At 38.9% G+C, this 23,046-nt stretch overlaps 1 protein-coding gene across 1 annotated transcript in view; it reads left to right on the top strand.

The window, feature by feature from the left end:
* Window positions 1-23,046, top strand: part of GK5 (glycerol kinase 5) — a 74,861-nt gene that overhangs the window by 28,779 nt on the left and 23,036 nt on the right. The window contains exons 5-10 of the mRNA XM_047099417.1: window positions 1,658-1,789; window positions 8,803-8,878; window positions 9,987-10,048; window positions 10,131-10,204; window positions 10,393-10,453; window positions 22,011-22,137. Of these exons, the coding sequence (XP_046955373.1) occupies window positions 1,658-1,789; window positions 8,803-8,878; window positions 9,987-10,048; window positions 10,131-10,204; window positions 10,393-10,453; window positions 22,011-22,137 (532 nt within the window). The remainder of the gene's footprint in view (window positions 1-1,657; window positions 1,790-8,802; window positions 8,879-9,986; window positions 10,049-10,130; window positions 10,205-10,392; window positions 10,454-22,010; window positions 22,138-23,046) is intronic.

Here is a 23,046-nt window from a genome sequence, read left to right as displayed (position 1 = left end):
CCGAAGTCGGACGCTTAACCGACTGAGCCACCCAGGCGCCCCAAGGACATCTTATCTTTTAATAAACAGTGCAAAATATGTAGAAACACAGGAAGTTTGAGCACTGAATGAGATGAAAAGGGAGTTAAAAGGGCTATAACTTTCAGTTATAAGATGAATAAGGTCTGAGAATCTAATGTATTACATGACTATAATTGATAACACTGTATTATATAATTAAAATTTGCTAAGAGTAGAACTTTTCACCAAAACGAAAAGGAAAAAAAAAAGGACAAGGGATGCCTGGATGGGTCAGTAGGTTGAATGCCTCCTGACTTTTGATTTTGGCTCAGGTCATGATCTCATGGGTTCATGAGTTTGAGCTCCACATTGGGATCTGTGCTGACAGTGAGGAGCCTGCTTGGGATTCTCTCTCTCTCCCTCCCTCTCTCTCTCTCTGCCCCTCCCCCGCTCTCTCTTTCCTTCTCTTTCAAAATAAATAAACTTAAAAAACAAAGGACAAAACTAAAATGTAGAGAGAATTGAGTCTATACATTTTCTTCATTGTTACACTTATTATTTTAGTAAATAAACCCAAACCTTTATATTTATTTTTTAGGGGAGGGGTGAGTAATAACAGAGGGAAAAATGCAAGAAGGCGGTAAATTCTCCGTAAGTGAATATTCTTTAAAACATCAGTTTCAGAAGTTGAATTGTCCATTGGCATTCTCGTAGTAGGTGGCAGGATAGAGTTTTTGTTTTTGATTTTTTTTTTTTTTACTATGTCTTACAAACCTTAAAACTCAAAGCAAGTTTTCTGTGAGAGGCTTTTTCTTTTTAACTAAAGATTTTGCTTACTAAGAAGCAAATTTAAAACTATATATATATTTCATCTTTGATTTTGTTAAGTATAGGTAGTGTTCAGTGAAATCATATATCCCAATTTTAGGTACTTAGTGTGTAGGGAAATTTCCCTTATGGGTTAATAGTAACCTCATTCAAAATATATTTCATATAGGAATATAGCCTATCCCTTGACTCTTCCCCTTTTCTTTTTCTTTTATATTTTTTAAGTTGTTTTTTTTTTTTTTTTTTTTTGTAATCTTTGTACCCAGTGTGGGGCTCAAAGCCATGACACGAGATCAAGAATCTCATGCTTTGCTCACTGACCCAACCAGGCGTCCCTTTCCCTTTTTTTTTTTTTTTTAAAGACTTTATCTTGAGGGGTGCCTGGGTGGCTCAGTCAGTTAACCGTCCAACTTAGGCTCAGGTCATGATCTCACAGTTCGTGGATCCAAGCCCTGCGTCCAGCTCTGTGCTGACAGCTCGGAGCCTGTTTCAGATTCTGTGTCTGCCTCTCTCTCTGCCCCTCCCTGTTCATGCTCTGTCTCTGTCTCAAGAATAAATAAACATTAAAAATAATAATAATAATAAAAGACTTTATCTTGAGCTTTTTGTGTTTATTAAAGAAGGACATAGTAGATATGTTATATCTCGTATGTTAGAATACAAATGTCCACTTGGGGTAACATTGCTTTACTTCATTTTCTTAGGTGCTGAGAACACTAGAAGTAGTTGAATGATTTGTTATTGGGTTTGTTTTCATATGTGTAGAATTAATATAGAAATATCAAACACCATTAAGTGCATTTTCCTAAAATATCTTTTTTCTTAACAGCTAATACAGAGCTCCTGCCGAGTGCTACACTTTTTCACTAGAAGTAAACGATTTTTTGCATTCAGTATGTTCAGTTTCACAAACCAGCATGTTTCTTTGAGATTGGCCTGGATTTTACAGAACCTGGTTGAGGTAAGGAAAGATTGTGTGTGCCTGTGTATGTGTGTGTGTATGGACTACAGGAAAGACAAAATTAAAGGAATAAAGATAATAATTTGATTATTTCAGGGAAAATTAGGTGTCCACTACATATTGGGATAGAATGCAAGGAATCTTTACTCAGTTTTTTTTAAACCTTTTTATTGTGAGTCATAACACATAATAGAAAACGGAACAAAACAAAACTATACCACCCAGTGATACACTGTGAAGCAAACACCTGTGTAGCACTATTTAAATCAAGAAACAGAACATTATGAAACTGTGTATCAGATTTTCTTTCCACTTTTACTTTTTTACTTATATGTTTCTTTCTTAACACTATCTTTTTGTTTTACCTGAATTTTTTTTGAATTTTGTATAAATGGAATCCGTGTTTATTTTTTTGTGTCTGACTCCTTTTGTTTAATATTATATTTATGAAATATACCCATATTGGGTGTAAATTAATTTTCTTACACTTTCATTGCTATTTAGTGTTCAATATATGATTATATCTCTATCTGTTTATCCCTTCTGTTTATGTACATTTGAGTTATTTCTAGTTTGGGGCAATTATGACTAATACTGTCTTTGAAGTACATATAAATGCATTTCTGTTACATCTATACATGGGAACGGAATTTTTAGGGCATGAATGGATATGTGTATCTTCACCTTTAGTGGATAATGTCAAAAAGTTTCCCACAGTTTTTGACAATTCACATACCCACTATCAGTCAATGAGAGGACTTCTTATTTCATTTACCATCATAATTGATACTATCAGGTGTTTTTTTTTATTTTAGCCATTTTGGTACTTAAATAGTGCTCTCTCATTGTGATTTTAGACTGATAAAAAAGAAGATCCAACTGCATGCTGTCTATAGGAGAAACACTTTAGATTCAAAAATACAAATCAGTAAAAAGTAAAAGGATGGAAAAGATCTCTCATGCAAACAGCATCCATAAACTAAGTGGCTATGCTAATATCCTGCAAAATAGACTTTAAAAAAAAATTTTTTTTTTATTATGTTTCTTTATTTTTGAGAGGCAGAGAGAGACAGAGTGCGAGCAGGGGAAGGGCAGAGAGAGAGGGGGGACACAGAATCCAAAGCAGGCTCCAGGCTCTGAGCTGTCAGCAGAGAACCCGACGCGGGGTTCAAACTCACAAACCAGGAGATCATGACCTGAGCCGAAGTCGAATGCTCAACCAACTGAGCCACCCAGGCACCCCAAAATAGACTTTAAAACAAAAAATGTTATTAGAGATAAAGAAGGACATTTTGTAATGATAAGTCAATCCATCAGAAATATATAACAATTATAAACATATATGTATGTAGTAACAGTGCCTCAAACAAATGAAGCAAAAATTGACAGAATTGAAGAGGAAAATAGACAATTCAACAGTAATAGTTGGAGACTTCAACACTCCACTTTTAATAATGGATAAAACAACTAGACCGGGGGCGCCTGGGTGGCGCAGTCGGTTAAGCGTCCGACTTCAGCCAGGTCACGATCTCGGGGTCCGTGAGTTCGAGCCCCGCGTCGGGCTCTGGGCTGATGGCTCAGAGCCTGGAGCCTGCTTCCGATTCTGTGTCCCCCTCTCTCTCTGCCCCTCCCCCATTCATGCTCTGTCTCTCTCTGTCCCAAAAATAAATAAACGTTGAAAAAAAAATTAAAAACAAACAAACAAACAAAAAAAAACAACTAGACGGAAGCTCAACAAAGAAATAGAAAACTTGGCCAACAGTATAAGCTAACTAGACCTTTTATAGATATCTCCAGTAACAACAGAATATACATTCTTAAGTGTACATGGAATGTTCTCCAGGATAGATCACATGCTACACCATAATACAAGCCTTAATACATTTAAAAGGACTGAAATTATACAAAATATTTCTCTGATAATGAATGAAATTAAACATAACAGATATGGGGCTCCTGGCTGGCCTAGTAGGTAGAGCATGTGACTCTTGATCTCAGGGTTGTGCATTAAAGCCCCACATTGGGTGTAGATTACTTAAAAATAAAATCCTTATGGGGCACCTGGGTGGCTCTGTTGGTTAAGTGTCTGACTCTTGGTTTTGGCTCAGGGCTTGATCTCACAGTTGGTGAGTTCAAGCCCCACATTGGGCTGTCCTCTGTCAGCGTGAAGCCTGCTTGGGAATCTCTGCCCCTCCCCTGCTCGTGCTTGCTCTCTTTCTCTCTTTCTCAAAATAAATAAATAAACGCTAAAATAAAATCAAGTCCTTAAAAACATAATTAAACATAATTAGCAGAAAAATGTGGAGAGTTCAAAAATATATGGAAATCGGGGCGCCTGGGTGGCGCAGTCGGTTAAGCGCCCGACTTCAGCCAGGTCAAGATCTCGCGGTCCGTGAGTTCGAGCCCCGCGTCGGGCTCTGGGCTGATGGCTCAGAGCCTGGAGCCTGTTTCCGATTCTGTGTCTCCCTCTCTCTCTGCCCCTCCCCCGTTCATGCTGTGTCTCTCTCTGTCCCAAAAATAAATAAACGTTGAAAAAAAAATTTAAAAAAAAAATATGGAAATCAAACAGTGTACTTTACACAAATTTTAACTTTTTTTTTTTTTTTTTTAAATTTTTTGAGAGAGAGAGAGTGTGGGCAGGGGGAGGGGCAGAGAGAGAGGGAGACGCAGAATCCAAAGCAGGCTCCAGGCTCTGAGCTGTCAGTCCAGAGTCCAATACAGGTCTCGAAACCATGAACACATGATCATGATCTGAGCCGAAGTCAGACGCCCAACTGACTGAGCCACCCAGGTGCCCCCAAACAATGTACTTTTAAATAACCAGTAGGTAAAAGAAGAAATCCTAAGAGAAATTAGAAAATACTTTGAGATGAATGAAAATGAAAACATACCAAATTATGTGTTGCACCAAGATCAGTGTTTAAATAGAAATTAATAGCAAGACTATTCTGTATAGGGACTATATATTTTTTTTATTTTTTTAATTTTTAAAGTTTATGTATTTATTTTGAGAGTGGCGGGGGGAGGGAGAGAGAGAGAATCTCAAGCAGGCTCCACACTGTCAGCACAGAGCCTGATGCAGGGCTCAGTCTCAGAAACTGTGAGATCATGACCTAAGCTGAAATCAAAAGTTGGACACTCAGCAGACCGAGCCACCCAGGTTCCCCATGTATAGAGACTATATTAACAAAGCATCTAACATTGTACCTTAAGACACTGGCAAAAGATGGCAAACTGAACCCACAGGAGCAGAAGGGGAGAAATATAAAGACAGTGGTTTTTCCATGTCTTTTTGTGGCTTGGTAGTGCATTTCTTTTTGTCACTGATTAGTATTTCATGGCCTAGATTGTTACAATTTGTTTATCCATTCACTTGTTGAAGGACACTGCTGGTTCTAATTTTAGCACTTGTGAATAAAGTTGCTATAAACATTTTTGTGCAGGTTTTGTATGAACATAAATTTCAACCTATTTGGGTAAATACCTAGGTGTGCAATTGCTGGATCCAATGGTAAGACTATGTTTAGTTTTGTAAGAAAATGCCAATCTGTGTTCCAAAGTGACTGTACTGTTTTACACCCCTACCAACAGTGAAAGAGAGCGCCACATCCTTGCTGACATTTGATACCAGTTTTGGATTTCAGCCATTCTAATAGGTGTGAAGTAGCGTCTCACTGGTTTCATTTGCAGTTCTTTAACGTAACAAGATGTTATAGAAATATGCCTTTTCCTTTTAAACATTGACAAGGACTTCTAGGATATATTGACTAGGCAGGGCTCTAACTTATGAGCTGTGAGATCATGATCTAAGCTGAAGTTAGATGCTTAACCTACGGAGCCACCCAGGCCCCCCTTCTAAGACTATTATTAGTGGATGTTAAATTTATTAAATACATTTTCTGCACCTATTGTCTAAGAGTGGCAACCTACTTGAGGTTTGTAGGGTGTCTTGAGTTTATTCCTTGGTGTCTTCTGTTGCTTTTAAAAATTTCACAGCCAGGGGCGTCTGGGTGGCGCAGTCGGTTAAGCGTCCGACTTCAGCCAGGTCACGATCTCGCGGTCCGTGAGTTTGAGCCCCGCGTCAGGCTCTGGGCTGATGGCTCAGAGCCTGGAGCCTGTTTCCGATTCTGTGTCTCCCTCTCTCTCTGCCCCTCCCCTGTTCATGCTCTGTCTCTCTCTGTCCCAAAAATAAATAAACGTTGAAAAAAAAAAATAAAATAAATAAAAAATAAAAATTTCACAGCCATTATTTTCAAAAGGCATTTCTAGTCCATTCTCTTTATCTCCTTTCCTTCTAGAAAATTTGATTATATGCATGTTAGACCTTCTCATTAAATCCCGTTTATCTCTCACTCTTTCCTATTTTCCTTTCTTTTGTCTCTTTGTACTTCATTCTGGATATTTTCTTCTAACCTCTCTCTCATATCTATTCTCTCTTACGTTGCTTCTAATGTGCTGTTAAAACCCATCCATTAAGTTCTTAATTTTTTAGTTCTAGAACTTTTTTCTTCACATAATTAGCATGGTATTTTAAAGTCCATGACTATTCTAGTATGTGTAGCCCCATGGACTCTGTCTTTCTCTCTCTTTTATTTTCATGTTCTCTTGTTTCCTCAGATGCCTGATTATTTCATTTCTTTTAAATTTAAAATACTTTATGGATGTATGATTAACATACAAAAAGCTGAACATATTTAATATATACAACTTGATGAGTTCGGTGAACCTAGTTACTTATTTGTATGTATGTGTATGTATATCAGCTAGACATAGTATTTGGAAAATTGTGTGTAGAAATTATGAGAGCCTTAACATAGCATTTTCTTGCTCTGGATAAGATTTATGTGTCTTCCATTTTTCTAGACACCGGGATTACCTCAATCCACTTTAGTGACTGAGATGATTTAAAACTGAGTTTCAGTTCCTGTGAAAACCTGTCTTTCTGGTTTACTCTTATTCATAGAGTAGAGGCATTTGGAGTCTTCTCCCAAAGCATGGAGAGTTGACCTTGTTCCTCCTACCTTGGGAAGCCCTAATATCAACTCTGTCTTCATAGCCTTATATCGACCTACTACCTATCAGAGGACTGGGTTCTCAAACATTTTTTGAATGAACAGATGAATTTACTACTTGCCAGGCATTGTTGCTACTCACTGAAATACAGATTAACCTTTGTCTAATCTGGAACAAATTTTAGAATCACAATTTCTAAATTTAAAGAGAGTTTGAAATAAAGTAATATTACTTTAAGCACTCCATACTTAAGTTTTACAAAACTTGAATCTTCAAAATACTTGTTACAAACAATCTACAAGTGACTTCTTTTTTTGGAATTTATGTCATTTTCATTTTATTGATCCTTTCTACTCTTAACATATAATCCATCCTTAAGTGTATTCATTTGTCATTCTTTTTATCTCATTTATTTAGGATGCATTTTTTAAACATCTGTTATATGCCAGGAACCCTCCTAGGTGTTGCGCTTATAAATATGAATGCAATTTAGTTCCTGCTCTTAAGTAGCTTAGGCTCTAGTAGGGAAGTAATGACGTTGTGAGATAATGGCCACACAGAATATAGCCATTGGATGACAAGTTTGGCAAAGCCAGGAAATGCTAGTCTTGATGGATAAATAAGAGAGAGGTGGTAAAGTGTGATGTAGGGCACTGTTTCTACTATGTTAATAATATCTTGAAAAGAAATAATATCTTGGGGGCACCTGGCTGGCTCATTTGGAAGAGCATGAGATGCTTGATCTCAGGGTCGTGAGTTCGAGCCCCATGTTGGGCATAGAGCCTCTTTAAAAAATAGTAATAATGATATTTCAGTAAGCATTTCATTTTCTCTATTAGCTATTTTAAAGAGCTTTTGATACTTTTGTTTCCTGTGGCATGCTTTACACTAAGGGTTAGCAGATTTTTTCTGTAACATGCCAGTTAGTGATAATTTAAACTTTGAAGGCCATGAGGTTTCTGTCATAACTACTCTGCTATTGTAGTGTGAAAACAGCCATAGATGATACATAAACAGGTGAGCATGGCTGTGTTCCAGTAAAACTTTATCTGTGGACACTGAAATTTGAATGTCATGTACTTTCCATATGTCACAAAGTATTCTTTAAAAAAAAAACAATTATAATATTTAAAAACCATTCTTAACTTGCTGTACAGAGTTAAGCAATGGGTTGGATTTGAACTGTGGTCATAGTGTACCATCCCCTGTTTTAGACCTCTTATAGTTAAACATATTCTTATGTTTAAAAAAATGTGTGTGTGTGTATATATATATATATATATATATATATATATATACTTTTGTGATGAACAAAGTTTGTTTATTCATCACAAAAATACATGCTTCATGTGAAATTAAAGCCTTTTATACCTTATAGTAATTGCTTAGAACTGTTTGGTGTATATTTTAAAAATAGTTTCTTTATGTATATATTCATTCCTTTTTTTAAAAAAAATTCTTTTTTTTTTCTTTTTTTTCTTTTCCTTTTTTTTTTTTATAGAGAGAGCATGAGCAGGGGAGAGTGGCAGAGGGAGAGAGAGAGAGAATCCCAATGCAGGGCTTGATCTCACAAACCATGAGATCAGGATCTGAGATGAAACCAAGAGTCACATGCTCAACTGACTGAGCCACCCAGGCACCCCTGTATATATTCATTCTTACAAAAAAAAAGGGATTATATTGTATTTACTCTTTGGCCTTTAATTGTGTACTTAATAATGTAACCTTTTTTTTTTATTTTTTTTTAATGTTTATTTATTTTTGGCAGAGAGAGAGAGAGACAGAGCATGAGCGGGGGAGGGGCAGAGAGAGAGGGAGACACAGAATCTGAAACAGGCTTCAGGCTCTGAGCTGTCAGCACAGAGCCCGTCGTGGGGCTCGAACTCATGGACAGCGAGATCATGACCTGAGCCGAAGTCGGACACTTAACTGACCGAGCCACCCAGGCGCCCCAATAATTTAACCGTTTTGAGTCAGTTTTGTGCCATTGTGTTTTCAAGGTGCAAAAGGCAGTTGAAGAAGATAATTGCTGCTTTGGGACTATTGATACCTGGTTGTTACACAAGCTCACAAAAGGTAAAGATGATCTGATGGATCTGTCTCCAGTGACTGAAATTTTTTTTTTACTTATTTGCTTTTTTTTTAAATTTATTGTCAAGTTAGCTAACATACAGTGTATACAGTGTAGTTTTGGCTTCGAGAGTAGATTCCCATGATTTGAAATTTTTTTAATGTTTGTTTATTGTGGGTGAGCAAGCGGGAGAGGGGCAGAGAGAGAGAAGGAGAGAGAGAATCCCAAGCAAGCTCCGAACTGTCATTGCAGAGCCTGATGTGAGGCTCAAACTCAGAAACCATGAGATCATGACCTGAGCTGAAATCAAGAGTCAGATACTTTACCAACTGAGCCACCCAAGGATTCCACTCCTCCCCCACAATAAGTAACTGAAATTTGACTGCTAGAAATGACAGAAATGATTCACCTAAAAAAAAATAGAGGTTACTTTTTTTCCTTCCTGTATCCCAAATACATTGCTTTTTGGTACCCCAGTAACTCCATGCAATAGTAAAGTTACCTTAATTTTGAATTTGTAAGAGGATGATTTTTATTTTTTATTTTTTTAATGTTTTATTTATTTTTGAGAGAGAGAGAAAGCACAAGCAGGGGAGATGCAGAGAGAGAGGGGGACAGAGGATCAGAAGCAGGTTCCGTGCTGACAGCAGCCAGCCTGATGTGGGGCTCACACTCATAAACCACAAGATCATGACCTGAGCCAAAGTCGGACGCTCAAATGAGTGAGCCACCCGGGCACCCCAAGGAGGGTGATATTTAAATTGTGATGAACCCTCAAATAGAAGGTGGAGCAACAGTCTTAATTTCAAAAGTGGTAAGATGAGTTCAATACTACATGTGCCACTTTGCAGCTGGGTCACTCTAGGCAATCACATTGCATCTTTGAACCCCTTTCCTCACCCTGAAGCTGGGGATCATGATGTAACAATGTATTTAAAAGTACTTTTGTAAACTCTAAAAGTTCAAAAAGATTAAGTGGGAAATTCCTTTGGAGACCTTGTACTGGAAATAGACATTTTGGAATGATTTTGAGGCCAAAGGTCTAATTTATAAACTAGGGATAGTTGTTGATTGACACCATCAGATAATATATTATTTTCAATGTAAATTTAGGTGCTGAATTTGCCACGGATTTTTCAAATGCCAGTGCAACTGGGCTATTTGACCCTTTTAAGGTAAGGGTTTTTTCCCTTCCTTTTCAATCACTAATTGTTGTATCATTTAGCTTGGATTCTGATGATATATTTTTATACTCAGATGTGTTGGAGTGGGCTCCTGACCTCCCTGCTTTCAATACCACTGTCTCTCCTGCCTCCTGTGAGGGATACGAGGTATTAATGGACATCGGATACAGAAACCAGCAAAATTTTGCTTTAGTAGGGAAAGCATTTTATTATTTGTTTGAGATGCTTGTGTCTCCATTATATAATTTTTTGGCCTATGTGAAATCAATTTGCCAAATTTTTAGAATTAATATTTTTAGAGCTATAACTGACTTTTTAATTAATTTTATTTGAAGCCACCATTTCGGATCAGTGGATGAAGAGATATTTGGTGTGCCTATACCAGTAGTGGCCTTGGTAAGTAGAAAACTTGGGGGTTTCTCCATGTAGAGTATAAACTAATATATATGAATAGTTGGGATTAGATTTAAGAGACATAGAGGGTCCTTGCAGAATAAAATTAGAGTGTTTTTTTTTTCTTTTTAAGTTAAAGTGCGCTGGATATAATCAGAAGTATTTTTTTGTATTCTGGAAAGGGGATCACTGGGCCTTATGTGAAAGCACTTTATAATCTTTCCTTACTTCTATATGTATTGCTTCTTATAAAACTGTTAATTTTTTTTTTAATGTTGTATTCTGAGTAACATGTGGTTTATATTGGATACTCTGAGACAAAAAACAGGGATAGAGCCAATGCTTAGTTGTATTTGATACAGTGTAACCAAACAGTGACAAGACAATTTAAAGAAGAATGTTGTATTTAGGTTGTATGAAACCCTTAGCCAGTGTGTACCAGTAAAGAAACTGTGGGAGAGAGAAAAATTAGCTGTTTCAGGTTTTTGAGGATTTTCTTGATTGTACTCTTTCTGTCTGGTTGAAAGAGCTAGAACTTAGAGAATCTCAAGGATTTACCAGCTGGTTGGGGGGGGGGGTGGTGTTGAAACTCTGACCTTGACTTTGATTTCCTATAATAGCTTAAGTAGGAAGTACAGACCATCTTTCCCTAGATGTATGGTTGCTATAGTAGATGGAGGAATCGGGTAAGGGAAGGGGAATTTAATTCCTAAGTTACAAATTCCTGGTCACTTAGAGAGGATTAGACTTATTCAACCTAATGGTAGACACAGGTTCAGATTAAGGTATGGCTGGAAGAATTGAAGGTTAGTGACAAAGTATTCTTCAGATGGAGTTTTAGTCCTTATAATATTGCTGTATGTTTTTAAAAAGATGGGTGCCTGACTGGCTGAGTGAGTGGAGCATGAGATTCTGGATCTCTGGGCTGGAAGTTTGAGCCCCACATTGGGTGTAGAGATTCCTTAAAAATAAAATCTTAGGGCACCCAAGTGGCTCAGTTGGTTAAGCCAACTGATCATGACCTGAGGGTCATGATCTCCTGGTCCTGAGATAAAGCCCCACATCAGGCTCTGCCTGGGCCTATATCCTGCTTTAAACTCTCTCTCTCCCTCCCTGACACTCTCTCTCTCTCTCTCTCTCTCTCTCTTTCTCTCTCTCTCTTAAGTAAGTAAATAAGTAAATAAATAAATAAATAAATAAAATTAAAGTAAAATCTTTAAAAAAAAAAAAAAAAAGAAAGATGGGGCGCCTGGGTGGCTCAGTTGGTTAAGCATCCGACTTCGGCTTAGGTCATGATCTCACAGTTTGTGAGTTCGAGCCCCGTGTCGGGCTCTGTGCTCACAGCTCAGAGCCTGGAACCTGCTTCCAATTCTGTGTCTCCCTCTTTTTCTCTACCCCATCCCCACTCATGCTCTGTTCTCTCTGCCTTAAAAATAAATAAAATTTAAAAAAAAAAGAAAGAAAGGAAAGAAAACCAAAGGCCCCAAATGATGGCCCAATTAGTAAACCAAGACTTAATAATACATGGCCTAATAGTTTCAAACCCCAGAAATGTAACCCTTAGCCAGTCAACATGGGAATTTTCCATCAGCACTAGGAAATTTACTGATAGGCAAATTTCCCATAGTATGGCAATTTTGTCTAAAACAATGGATTTTTTTTTTTTTTTGCTAATAATTTCCTTTTTTACACTCCCTCTCTACCTTTAAAAATCTTCCTTTTTCTGGGGCACCTGGGTGGCTCAGTTGGCTAAGTGTCCAACTATAGCTCAGGTCATGATCTCGTGGTTTTTTTAGTTTGAGCCCCGCGTTGGGCTCTGTGCTGACAGCTTGGAGCCTGGAACCTGCTTCAGATTCTGTCTCCATCTTTCTCTACCCCTCCCCTGCTCACGTTCTGTCTCTCTCTTTCTCAAAAGTAAATAAACACTAAAAAAAAAAAAATCTTTCTTTCGCTGTAGCTTTTTGGAGCCCCCCCCACCCCCACCCCACCCCCTGCTTGCTAGATGGGATGCTGCCTGATTCATGAATTGACTAATAAAGCCAATTAGAACTTAAAATTTACTCGGTTAAAGTTTTTGTTATTAAACAGATTGGGTGGCAGGCAGCAACAAGATCCAAAGTGAATTTCCAGCAGCATTCAGGGACAAAGAGAAGCAGGCATGGTATCCCGCATACCCTTTGAATTCAGTGTCTTTCTCGCTATTTCTGAGGGCTGTGCGTAAGTTCCGTCTTGCTTCTGAGCTCTGCTCTTTGTGCGTTCAAGCTCCCTCAGTCTAACTGGCTTTCCTTTACAGGGTGGGTTAGCTTGAGCTGCCAGAAGGTTATGCCCAGGGCTGGCAGTTTTGCCTGGAGCCCAACTGAGCTGACAAAAGGGTCTGCCCAGAGCCAAATCCCTAGCCTTTCAGACCACAATTTCCCTGGAATTGCTGGAAAACCCCAGCAAGGTTCCCACCCAGCAAGAATTGGTGGTGGTGAGCACAGGGCCTTCTTTTGGCCAGGACACAGTAACATCTCTTGGTTGTTGCTGATACATTAAGGTGCGCATGTTTGTCTTGTTTTGTGTCGATAAAAGCTATTGCTGTCAGAGATCTCAAGATGCCAAAAAACTGCAAAAACTCGTCGGTGCAGGTTGAGCATTTAAAGGGTGTTAGAGCGCTCACCAGCTCAAGAAAATAGAAGAAGTTGATCACAGAGTAGGTTAGATTGACACAAGTTCACCCACCAACCTCAAGAAAACTTCTATACTGTAAGGTACACTGTAAAATATGCATGATCCCCAACCCAACAGCCCCAACCTGAAGTCCCTTTTAAGGATTAGTTCAGCTCCGGAACCCCAAAGGCTTGCTAATGGGATCTTTAAATTCTAAATAGTCAAGCATGCCACCTTCTGGCACACCCGGCTTACTTTATGTCTAAGAACTATAGTCCTGGCAGTTGCAGGTGTCTTGCAAAAATGGCACAATCTTCCTAAGCTTGTTTTGTGTCCTTAGGAACTTGGCTGGGTAACCATCAGGTTGGGGGTTCCAAAATAAGGCCAGACGGAAATATGAGTTACACCCCATTTGCAGCTACATATGGCTGGACAGAAATATGGGTTAACTCCATTTGCACCTAGAATCCTACCAAACTGCTGCCAGCCTTCGAGGGAATTACAACCTAGAAATACAATTGCTGTTATGGGAACATTCCAATTAGATAATATCATTTAAGAAATGCACTTGGCGTGCTCCTGGGTGGCTCAGTCGATTAAGTAAGTGTCCAGCTTCAGCTCAGGTCATGATCTCACAGTCCCTGAGTTCAAGCCCTGCGTCGGGCTCTGTGCTGATAGCTCAGAGCCTGGAGCCTGCTTCGGATTCTGTGTCTCCCTCTCTCTCTGCCCCTCCCCTACTCATGCTCTCTCTCTCCCTCCCTCTCTCTCTCTCTCTCTTTCTCAAAAATAAATAAACATTGAAAAGAAAAAAAAAAAAAAAGAAATGCACTTGGAAGCAAGGATTCCCAAATTAAACAGAATGAGATACCTGTTTTAATTGGCAAGCAGAAGCCTCCAAAAGGTTTCAAAATTCCCAAGTTGTTTCATTAAAAGATTCATTGCAAAAGGCTAATGAAAAATTAAAGATAGAAGAAGAACCCCAAACAAAAGACTGATGTAACTCCTACTGCTCCACTCTTTCCTCCTTGGAATACTCATTCCACTCATCCTCAGTCTGAATTGTTTTTCCACTCTGAAAAGACTGCACAATGATAAACAAAACTCTACCACATTAATGGCCTTATAGACACCCCTGTATTTACCTTCAAAGGAGGACACCCAAATAGGCCTCTCTTAGAGTTGTTGAAACTGAGGGATTTTCTGATAACACTGCTATATTACTCCATGAAACAGTCAAGAGGAAACTCTGGTAGATATCAGAGCCTGCAGAGGGGTTCCTGGAAAAACTGGCAGGAGCCAGCAAAGGGTGAAAGTTCATTTTTAATTTTTTTAAAATGTTTTTATTTATTTTTGAGACAGAGCATGAGCAGGGGAGGGGCAGAGAGAGAGGGAGACACAGAATCGGAAGCAGTCTCCAGGCTCTGAGCTGTGAGCAGAGCCTGATGCAGGGCTCAGACCCATGAACCATGAGATCATGACCTGAGCTGAAGTCTGACACTTAACCAACCAACTGAGCCACCCAGGCACCCCTATGAAAGTTCTTTTTTAAAGTGTATTTATTTATTTTGTGAGAGAGAATATACAAGCGTGAGCATAGCACATGGGGAGGGGCAGAGAGAGAGGGAGGGAGAGTTCCAAGCAGGTTCTGCACTGTCAGCAGTGTTCTTTATTTTGACTGTCATTGAGAGTGACTTTAGATCTAGGGAAGGTAGTATCCTTTGCACCTCTTTGGGGACCCTTTTTACACCCATGGGGGTTTATTCAATACCACCAGAAATGTTGAAAATTCAAAGTATGTCCCTAGAAGAAAATGAAGCAAACCAAGAATAATATAGTTGGATAGGTGGATCAACCTATGTCATTTAAGTTACAACCCAATTTTTAGAGGAATTGAAAGCAACTGTCCTTATCTTACAATCTTTACAAAACTAAAAATGTAGCTCTAGAGGCAATCCAAAGTTTACCTATTTCTTCACCAGTCCCAAAATTGCCCCAATTTTAAAAAATGTTTTATTTTTATTTTTGAGAGAGAGAGAGAGAGAGAGCAAGTTGGGGAGGTGGGGAGAGAGAGGGAGACACTGACTCCGAAGCCGGCTCCAGGCCCTGAGGTGTCAGCACAGAGCCCAACGTGGGGCTTAAACTCACAAACTGTGAGATCATGACCTGAGCTGAAGTCAGACTCTTAACCGACTTAACCACCCAGGTGCCCCAAAAATTTAGGTAAACTTTTAAATAGTTTCCTAAATCTTTTTGGTAACCCAACATCTTAAGGTTTTGCTGAGTTAGGTTAAGTAATGAGTTAAGTTAAATTCATTAAATATCTAGATCATTCGTAAATAACATGAAATACTAAAACATTAATTATTGAACATAGATTTATCTACTTGTGGCTTCTTATTACAGAAAAACTAAAATATAATTGGATGTTTTAGTGATGTGGAAATGCTGGGGTTCAAAGCCAAGTCCAAGAAAGAATTCTTGAGATGTCTTCAGTGCAAAAAGGTGGTTTTATTAAAGCATGGGGACAGGACCTATAGGAAAGAGCTGCTGTGGTGTAGTGACGGGTGACTGATTATATACATTCTTGGGAGGGGTTTAGGGATAGCATAAATCTAAGGAACTTTGGAAACAAGGTTTCCAGGACCTTTAAGGGCTAGCTGTTGTTAGGAAAAGGTCATTTAAAAGTTCTGTCTAGTAAAACCTTAGTCATGAGACCCTTCAGATGTGTATCAGTGGGCCATATGCTTGGAGGATGATTGCTAACCTATATCCTGGGGCGTAGAGATAAAGGAGGTTTCTAAAAGAATTTTTATATGTTAAAGGAGACTTACAGGATCCTGGAGGTCAGGATAATGTTAAGCTAAAATTGCCTTTTGCCCTTAGCAAAGTGTTATCATTGAGGCCGCTGAGTACCTAGGGGAAGGTTACTTCCTGTCTCAAGGACTTGTCAATGGGCTCGAAGTTGTAAGGAAATTATTTTTTTTTCTTTTGTCTTTGTTCCCCACATCATTAGTGCTACATTGGAAAATTTAAAAGGCATATGCTTCTAAAAATTATAAAATGTATTTATAAATTTGCCAATCTAAAGAATGCTGGTATAACAGACAGTTCCCAATTGTTTAACACTACTAGAAATAATAAGGGAAACATCTCCATATGCAAGGGAAGTAAAATATATGGTTTTGATTAAAAAAAAAAGGTGTAAGGAATTGAGATGTATTTATTTATTAGGAAAAAATAGTTGTAGAAAGTTTGTGAAAAAGGAATCTCTGGAAAGGAATTGTATATGTGGTCAGGACTCACATTGGAATGAGTTGATTTTAATATCAAAACTAAGCTGGTACAAAGTTAGAGTTTGGTTTTCTGTTTTGAAAAGACAAAGTTTGCACTTAAAAAAATTTTTTTTAATATTTATTCATTTTTGAGAGACAGACAATGAGCAGGGAAGGGGAAGAGTGAGAGGGAGACACAGAATCTAAGCAGGCTCCAGGCTCCAAGCTGTCAGCACAGAGCCTGATGCTGGGCTCGAGCTCACGAACCGTGAGATCATGACCTGAGCCAAAGTTGGCTACTTAACTCACTAAGCCACCCAGGCATCCCTGTTTGTTTGGACTTTGGATTGGCTTAAGTCTTTTTGGCCTGGAACATTCCAAAGAATTTGCTAAACTATTTAAGTTTATTTGATATGTTAAATGACATGGGAAGCATTGTCAAATATGAGAATCAAGGAAGGCCTCTCTGAGTGACTTCTGAGCAGAGATCCAAAAGAAGTGTTGAGCAATCACATAGATACATATGGGAGGAGTGTACCAGGCAATGAGAATGGTGGATGCCAAAGAGGGAGTAAATGTTTTAGAAAGATCAGGGGATGGTAGGGGTCAGAGCACCCAGAGTTTCATGACCGTGAGGAATGTGTTAGAAGATGAAATTAAAGAAAGCTATGCGTAGCATAGTGGATAATGCAGGACTTTCTATTCTCTGGTAAGCATTGGAAATGCTATTCTAAATGATTGGGAAACCACTAGAGGTTTAAGTGACTCTGTGTGAGGGGGAGGGCATGAATGAATTTACATTTCAAAATGATCACTAGTTGCAGTGTAATAATGGGCAAGAAAAGATTCATTAAGAGGCTGTCGCACTGAAGATGGTGGAGAAGTAGGGGGACTGGGATTTTCCTTGTCCCTCAAACACAGTTGTATTGATCACTTGGAACATCCAGGAAATCTATCCACTGAGTGACAGAAGAATCCCTACAGGTAGAGGGAGACAGCTTGGCAAGTGTGAGGTACATGGAAGTGAACTGGGGGAGAGAAAAATGATGGTGTTGCTGAGGGGAGGGAACCCTTTCTGTGGAGAGAGACAAGGGAGGGTAAGAGAGAGAGGTTGAGAGTTGACACAAGAGGGAAAACCTCTCTGGACCATGGACTGGGGAGTGAGAAATACTAAGGGTCCCAGATGTGTTTTGCAAACAATCTTTGGAGCTCGAATTCTGAGGTTTTGGAAGTGTACAACTTTCTCTGGACCAGAGCTGTGGCTCATGCCTCTGGAGAGGAGGGAGCTGGCCATGGAGTGCATAGGGTGGTATAGGGATCTCCAGGGTTCACTGGGAGAGAACATTCCCTTCCTGGAAGGCTTTTGGAAGAGGGTTTATTGCTTCCCCAAGGACAAAAGACCCTGTAGGTGCCAGCCAAAATTTCATTAGCTGTACCCCAGAGGAAGGGAGAGGATCCACGTGGTCCTTTAAGACTTAGGGTTTCGAATCCCAGCTGCATGCCAAAGAAAAAATGTAGGAGAGTTGTGGAGCTGGAGTGGAGTGAGCTGACTGCCCTCACTATTCTGTGGGGGCTGCCTGAACAGCGGGGGGTATGAGATCCCCCCCGCACAGCAAAGGAAACAATCTTTTGCACAGCAAAGGAAACAGTCAACAAAACTAAAAGGCATTGGATGGAATGGGAGAATATATTTGCAAGTGACATATCAAATAAAGGTTAGTATCCAAAATCTATAAAGAATTCATCAAACTCAATACCCAAAAAAACAAATAATCCAGTGAAGAAATGGGCAGAAGACATGAATAGACACTTTTCCAAAGAAGACATCCAGACACATGAAAAGATGCTCAACATTACTCATCATGAGGCAATTGCAAATCAAAACCATACCTGTCAGAATGGCTAACATTAATAGCTCAGGCAACAACAGATGTTGGAGAGATGTGGAGAGAGAGGAACTCCTTTGCACTGCTGGTGAGAATGCAAACAGGTGCAGCCACGCTGGAGTATGGAGGTTCCTCAAAAAATTAAAAATAGAACTACCCTATGACCCAGCAATTGTACTTCTAGGTATTTATCCAAAGGATAAAAAAATGCTGATTTGAAGGGGCACATGCACCCCAATGTTTATAGCAGCACTATCAACAATAGCCATAATATGGAAAGAGCCCAAATGTCCATAGACTGATGAATGAATAACAATGTGGTATGTATATACAATGGAATATTACTCAGCAATCAAAAAGAATGAGATCTTGCCATTTGCAACAATGTGGATAGAACTGGAGAGTGTTAACGCTAAGCAAAATAAATCAGTCAGAGAAAGACAAATATATGATTTCACTCATATCTGGAATTTAAGAAACAAAATGGATAAACATAGGTGAGGGGAGGGAAAAATAAGATAAAAACAGAGAGGCAAACCTTAAGAGACTCTTAAATACAGAGAACAAACAGTTGCTAGAGAGGTGTGGGGTGGGGGATGGGCTAAATGGGTGATGGGCATTGAGGAGGGCGCTTGTTGGGTAGAGCACTGGATGTTATATGTAAGTGATGAATCGCTAAATTCTACTCCTGAAATCATTATTACACTGTATGTTAACTAACTTGAATTTAAGTAAATAAATTTTTAAAAAAGAAGTAATACTAAGCCTTCTTTATGTTGTAAGATTTTGGCACATGTGCATAAAGCCCATTCTCCTTCTGAAAAAAAAAGTCCTCTCATTGCCAGATTTTTGCCATGCTAATGTCCTATAACATGGCAACAGCCTGGTGCTGAGTCAGAGAAATTAAGATGGGTAAACATTGCCAATTAAATGAGTAGTTGGGGCTGTCGGAAAACCAAGATGACTGCTTAGTTCTTCCCAGCTCCCTGGCAAACACTATTTTTCAATTTGTATATTCCTTCATGCACCATAGGGCATTTAAGATGACCCAAATTATGAATAGACATTGGGAGGGAGACTTCTATAATATTGCAAAAACAATTTACCAGGAATTTCTGATTTGTCAGGTCCTCCTGGAAAAACTGATTTTGTTCCCAGAGCCTCAGACCTCCCTGCTCTGGCCCCTTTTAACACCTGCAACTGGACTTCATTCAACTGCCATTTACTATGGGTTATCAGTATATTCTTGTTATTGTTTGTATGTTTTATGGATGGGTTGAAGCCTTTCCCTGCTGCAAAGCTGTGATGCCCTCACAGTAGCAAAGAAACTGTTAGAAAACGTTTTCCCATTTGGGGCATACCTTCCACAATCTCCAGCAATCGAGGCACCCATTTCACAGGGCAAATCCTATGAGCCTTAACGAAAACCTCGCAAAACTTATTGAAATTCTATCAGTATACAAGTGTCTGCTGATCCTTTGTTGTCTCATGCTATTAAGACCAACTACTGTAAACCTCTAATATCTTATGCTCAAGCCTATCATCAACAAGTTAAAGAAACCTTCTCAGATTCCAATTCAAATGATCCTGTTGGTCACAATGTAGAGCCTGGAGATTTAGGTATTCGGGAAACATTATCAGAGGAAGGTAGCTCTCAGGCACCATTTGAAGAGGAATCTTACCAAGGGCTCCTGATCACTGATACTGCTGCAAAACCAGAAGGGATGGAGCCTTGAGTACATATCTCTCAGCTTGTGAAGGCTCCACCTGCAACCAGGCCCTGTACAGACACTGGAAACCTCCAAATCAAATTGATGAGGAAGAGAAATTGCTTACATCAAGGCATCCTGCTTCTGCCCAAGACTATGGATCAAGACTTTAAACTTTAAACATGAAACTCTTTCTCCTTCTCCTTTCTTTTACTGTAACATTGACCTGGAAAGAAAATGCCCTCATCTGTTTCTCCCCAGGCCATTGTTAAGGGGGTAAACCTTTGGAATTTAGAACAACCTTTTATTTCAGGCCATGAGAAAGTCTAACTGACCCCCTAACTTTTCACAAGCAAAATAAGGCATTTCTTTGGACAACTCCCCAGAAGTTTCATTGTTGAGCTAGAAAGGATCTGCTTGGGAGGCTTTTATGATTCAGGATTCATTCCTCTTGGTATGTCCCTACGTCCCTTATTAGGGATAAGCGTAAATAAACCTATGATTAGGAACTTCTCAATTCTTGAAATTATTGCAAAATCTGCTGCTAAAGCAACTGCTGTCCAACAAAGATCCTTAGACTCTTTGGCCAAAGTTGTTCTTAATAGTAGGACAGCCCCTGAATATCTTTTAGCTGAACAAGGAGGTACCTCTGCTGTGGCCAACACCACCTGCTGTATCTGGATTAACCCTTCTGGGGAAATTGAAATTTAATTACATAAGATCACTGAGCAAACTGCTTGGTTTAAAAGAATAACTTCTTCAGCAGGGTCTTTCTTTGATTTTAATTGTTTTCAGTCTTGGGGACTATGGCTCTGAAGTGCTCTCAAAACACTGGGAATTATCCTGCTTGTAGTTATCAGTGATAATCCCCCTGGTACATTGTATTCTCTCAAAAGCTTTGAATGCATGTTAACTGCTAACCACCAAGCAAATGATCTCCCTAAGACTGGAATGTCAGAAAAGGAATGAAAAGGACAATTGACTTAGAAATTGTGAACCTGAAGTTGTAGCCTGTGAATGTCACAGAGATTAAGCAAAAAAACCATCATGACCTGTGAGTGACACACAAAGGACCAGTAACAACTGATCAGCTCTGGAGCTGATGGCAGAGAATGGCGCTAATGCTTTAAATTTTGATCACATCTCTCAGTTAAGCTGAGAGTCTGATCAAAGGGGAGGAAACTGTTAAAAAGAAAACCACAGGCGTCAAATTGTGGTCCCAAGCCAGTTAACCAAGACTTAACAGCTAATCTATCTGTAGTTTCAACCCCCCAGAAATATAACCCTTAACCAGTCAACATGGGAATTCCCTGGTCAGCACTAGGAAGTTTAACCATAGACTCCTCTGTTCCCCTTAGGAAGGTGACCTTGCCTAAAACAATGGATTCTTTGCCAATAGTTTCCTTTTTTCTCTGCTCTTTCTCTACTTCTAAAAACTATCCTTTTCTTTAGCCCTTTGGAGCTCACCTCTGCTAGATAGGGTGCTGCCCAATTCATGCATCAATTAATAAAGCCAATTAGATCTTTAAAATTTACCCCATTGAATTTTTGTTACTTAACAATGTATATGTACGTTTAATTATTTTCACAAGATGTTATATTTTTTCTTCTAACAAAAATGTATGGTTGGGAATGTGTGGTTTCGACCTACATGTATTTAGATTAAGCATACACCTATCACTCGTTAAAAGAGAAATTTGTGAGGTCAGTTATTTGACTAATGAATGAAACTGCTTTTAAGTTAAAAAATCTTCGTTGTTTTTTCTGCACAATTTTTATTCTGACCTTTATTTCTAAGATTATTCCTGTGACACTTAAACATCATAAAGTAGATTGCCCACTAAAAATTCCCGAGGCACATTCCCTAGAGAGACTTCTATCTTATTGTTGCTCTTTGTTCTTTCCAGGGATTTTTTTTTTTTAGGAAAAGGAAAAAAGAAAACAAAATTTTGAAGTATGAGAATATAGTATAGGAGACAGTGGGATACAGTGAAATAGGCCACTGCTAAGGACCAGCCATCTTACATTTGAACATTTTTGGTAGGTCGCCGATCAGCAATCAGCCATGTTTGGAGAATGCTGCTTCCAGACTGGAGACGTGAAACTTACCATGGGAACTGGGACATTTTTGGATATTAATACTGGAAATAGCGTGCAACATACTGTTGGAGGTAGTTAGAATTTATCTTTTTTATTGACAAATATCACTTATTTTCATATTTAACTTTTCTGATACTGTTTTCCCAGTTTATATTAAGGACACTCTGTAATATATTTTTTGTTATTATTCTTAGTTAATTTCTATTTCCCTTCTTTCCTTAAAAGCATAAAACATGAGAAAGATGTTATTATAGAAAAACTCAGGATTAGGGTATTTTGGTCCGTTTTCCAAATATTTGTCTAATTTGTTATATGTGTTTAAAACATCTTCCTAGGCCTCTAAATTTTCTTTTTATGTGTTAGCAATTCTTTTTGTGAAAAAAAAATTTTTTTTGTGGTAATTCTCAACTAGTGTTCCATGCATATGTAATGGCAATTGCCAAGAAATTGATCTCCCTGATGGAAGACATCCTAGGATGTATAAACCAAGAAATTTAGATTGTGGAAGAACACCCTAAGAGGCCTGTGGGCTCTTAATCTGGGCTATGGTCTCCTACTGTGGTTACTAAGAGGTAGATTTTAAAATGTTTTTCTTAGGGTGCCTGGGTGGCTCAGCCGGTTAAGCTTCCAGCTTTGGCCCAGGTCATGATCTCATGGTCTGTGAGTTAGACCCTCGCGTTGGGTTCTGTGCTGACAGCTCAGAGCCTGGAGCCTGCTTCAGATTCTGTGACTCCCTCTCTCTCTGCCCCTCCCCCACTCGTGCTCGCGCTTTCTCTCTCTCCTCTCTCTCTCTCTCTCTCTCTCTCTCTCTTGAAAGTAAACTAAAGAAGCTTGGTTTCTCTTAAATATATATATATATATATATTAATATATATATATATATTTTTTCTTACCTTCCATCCCCCCTCAAGCTCTTCCTTTTCCCCTAACTAGGGAAATGGAAGCTAGAAAATCTGATCATTGACTGCAACAGGTTGTTT

Source organism: Lynx rufus, unplaced genomic scaffold, assembly GCF_022079265.1.
Source record: "Lynx rufus isolate CCGP_SWC_20201006 ecotype Redwood Valley unplaced genomic scaffold, mLynRuf1.p SCAF_5, whole genome shotgun sequence".
In the NCBI taxonomy this organism is placed as follows: domain Eukaryota; kingdom Metazoa; phylum Chordata; class Mammalia; order Carnivora; family Felidae; genus Lynx; species Lynx rufus.
This window is presented reverse-complemented; position numbering and strand designations above follow the sequence as displayed.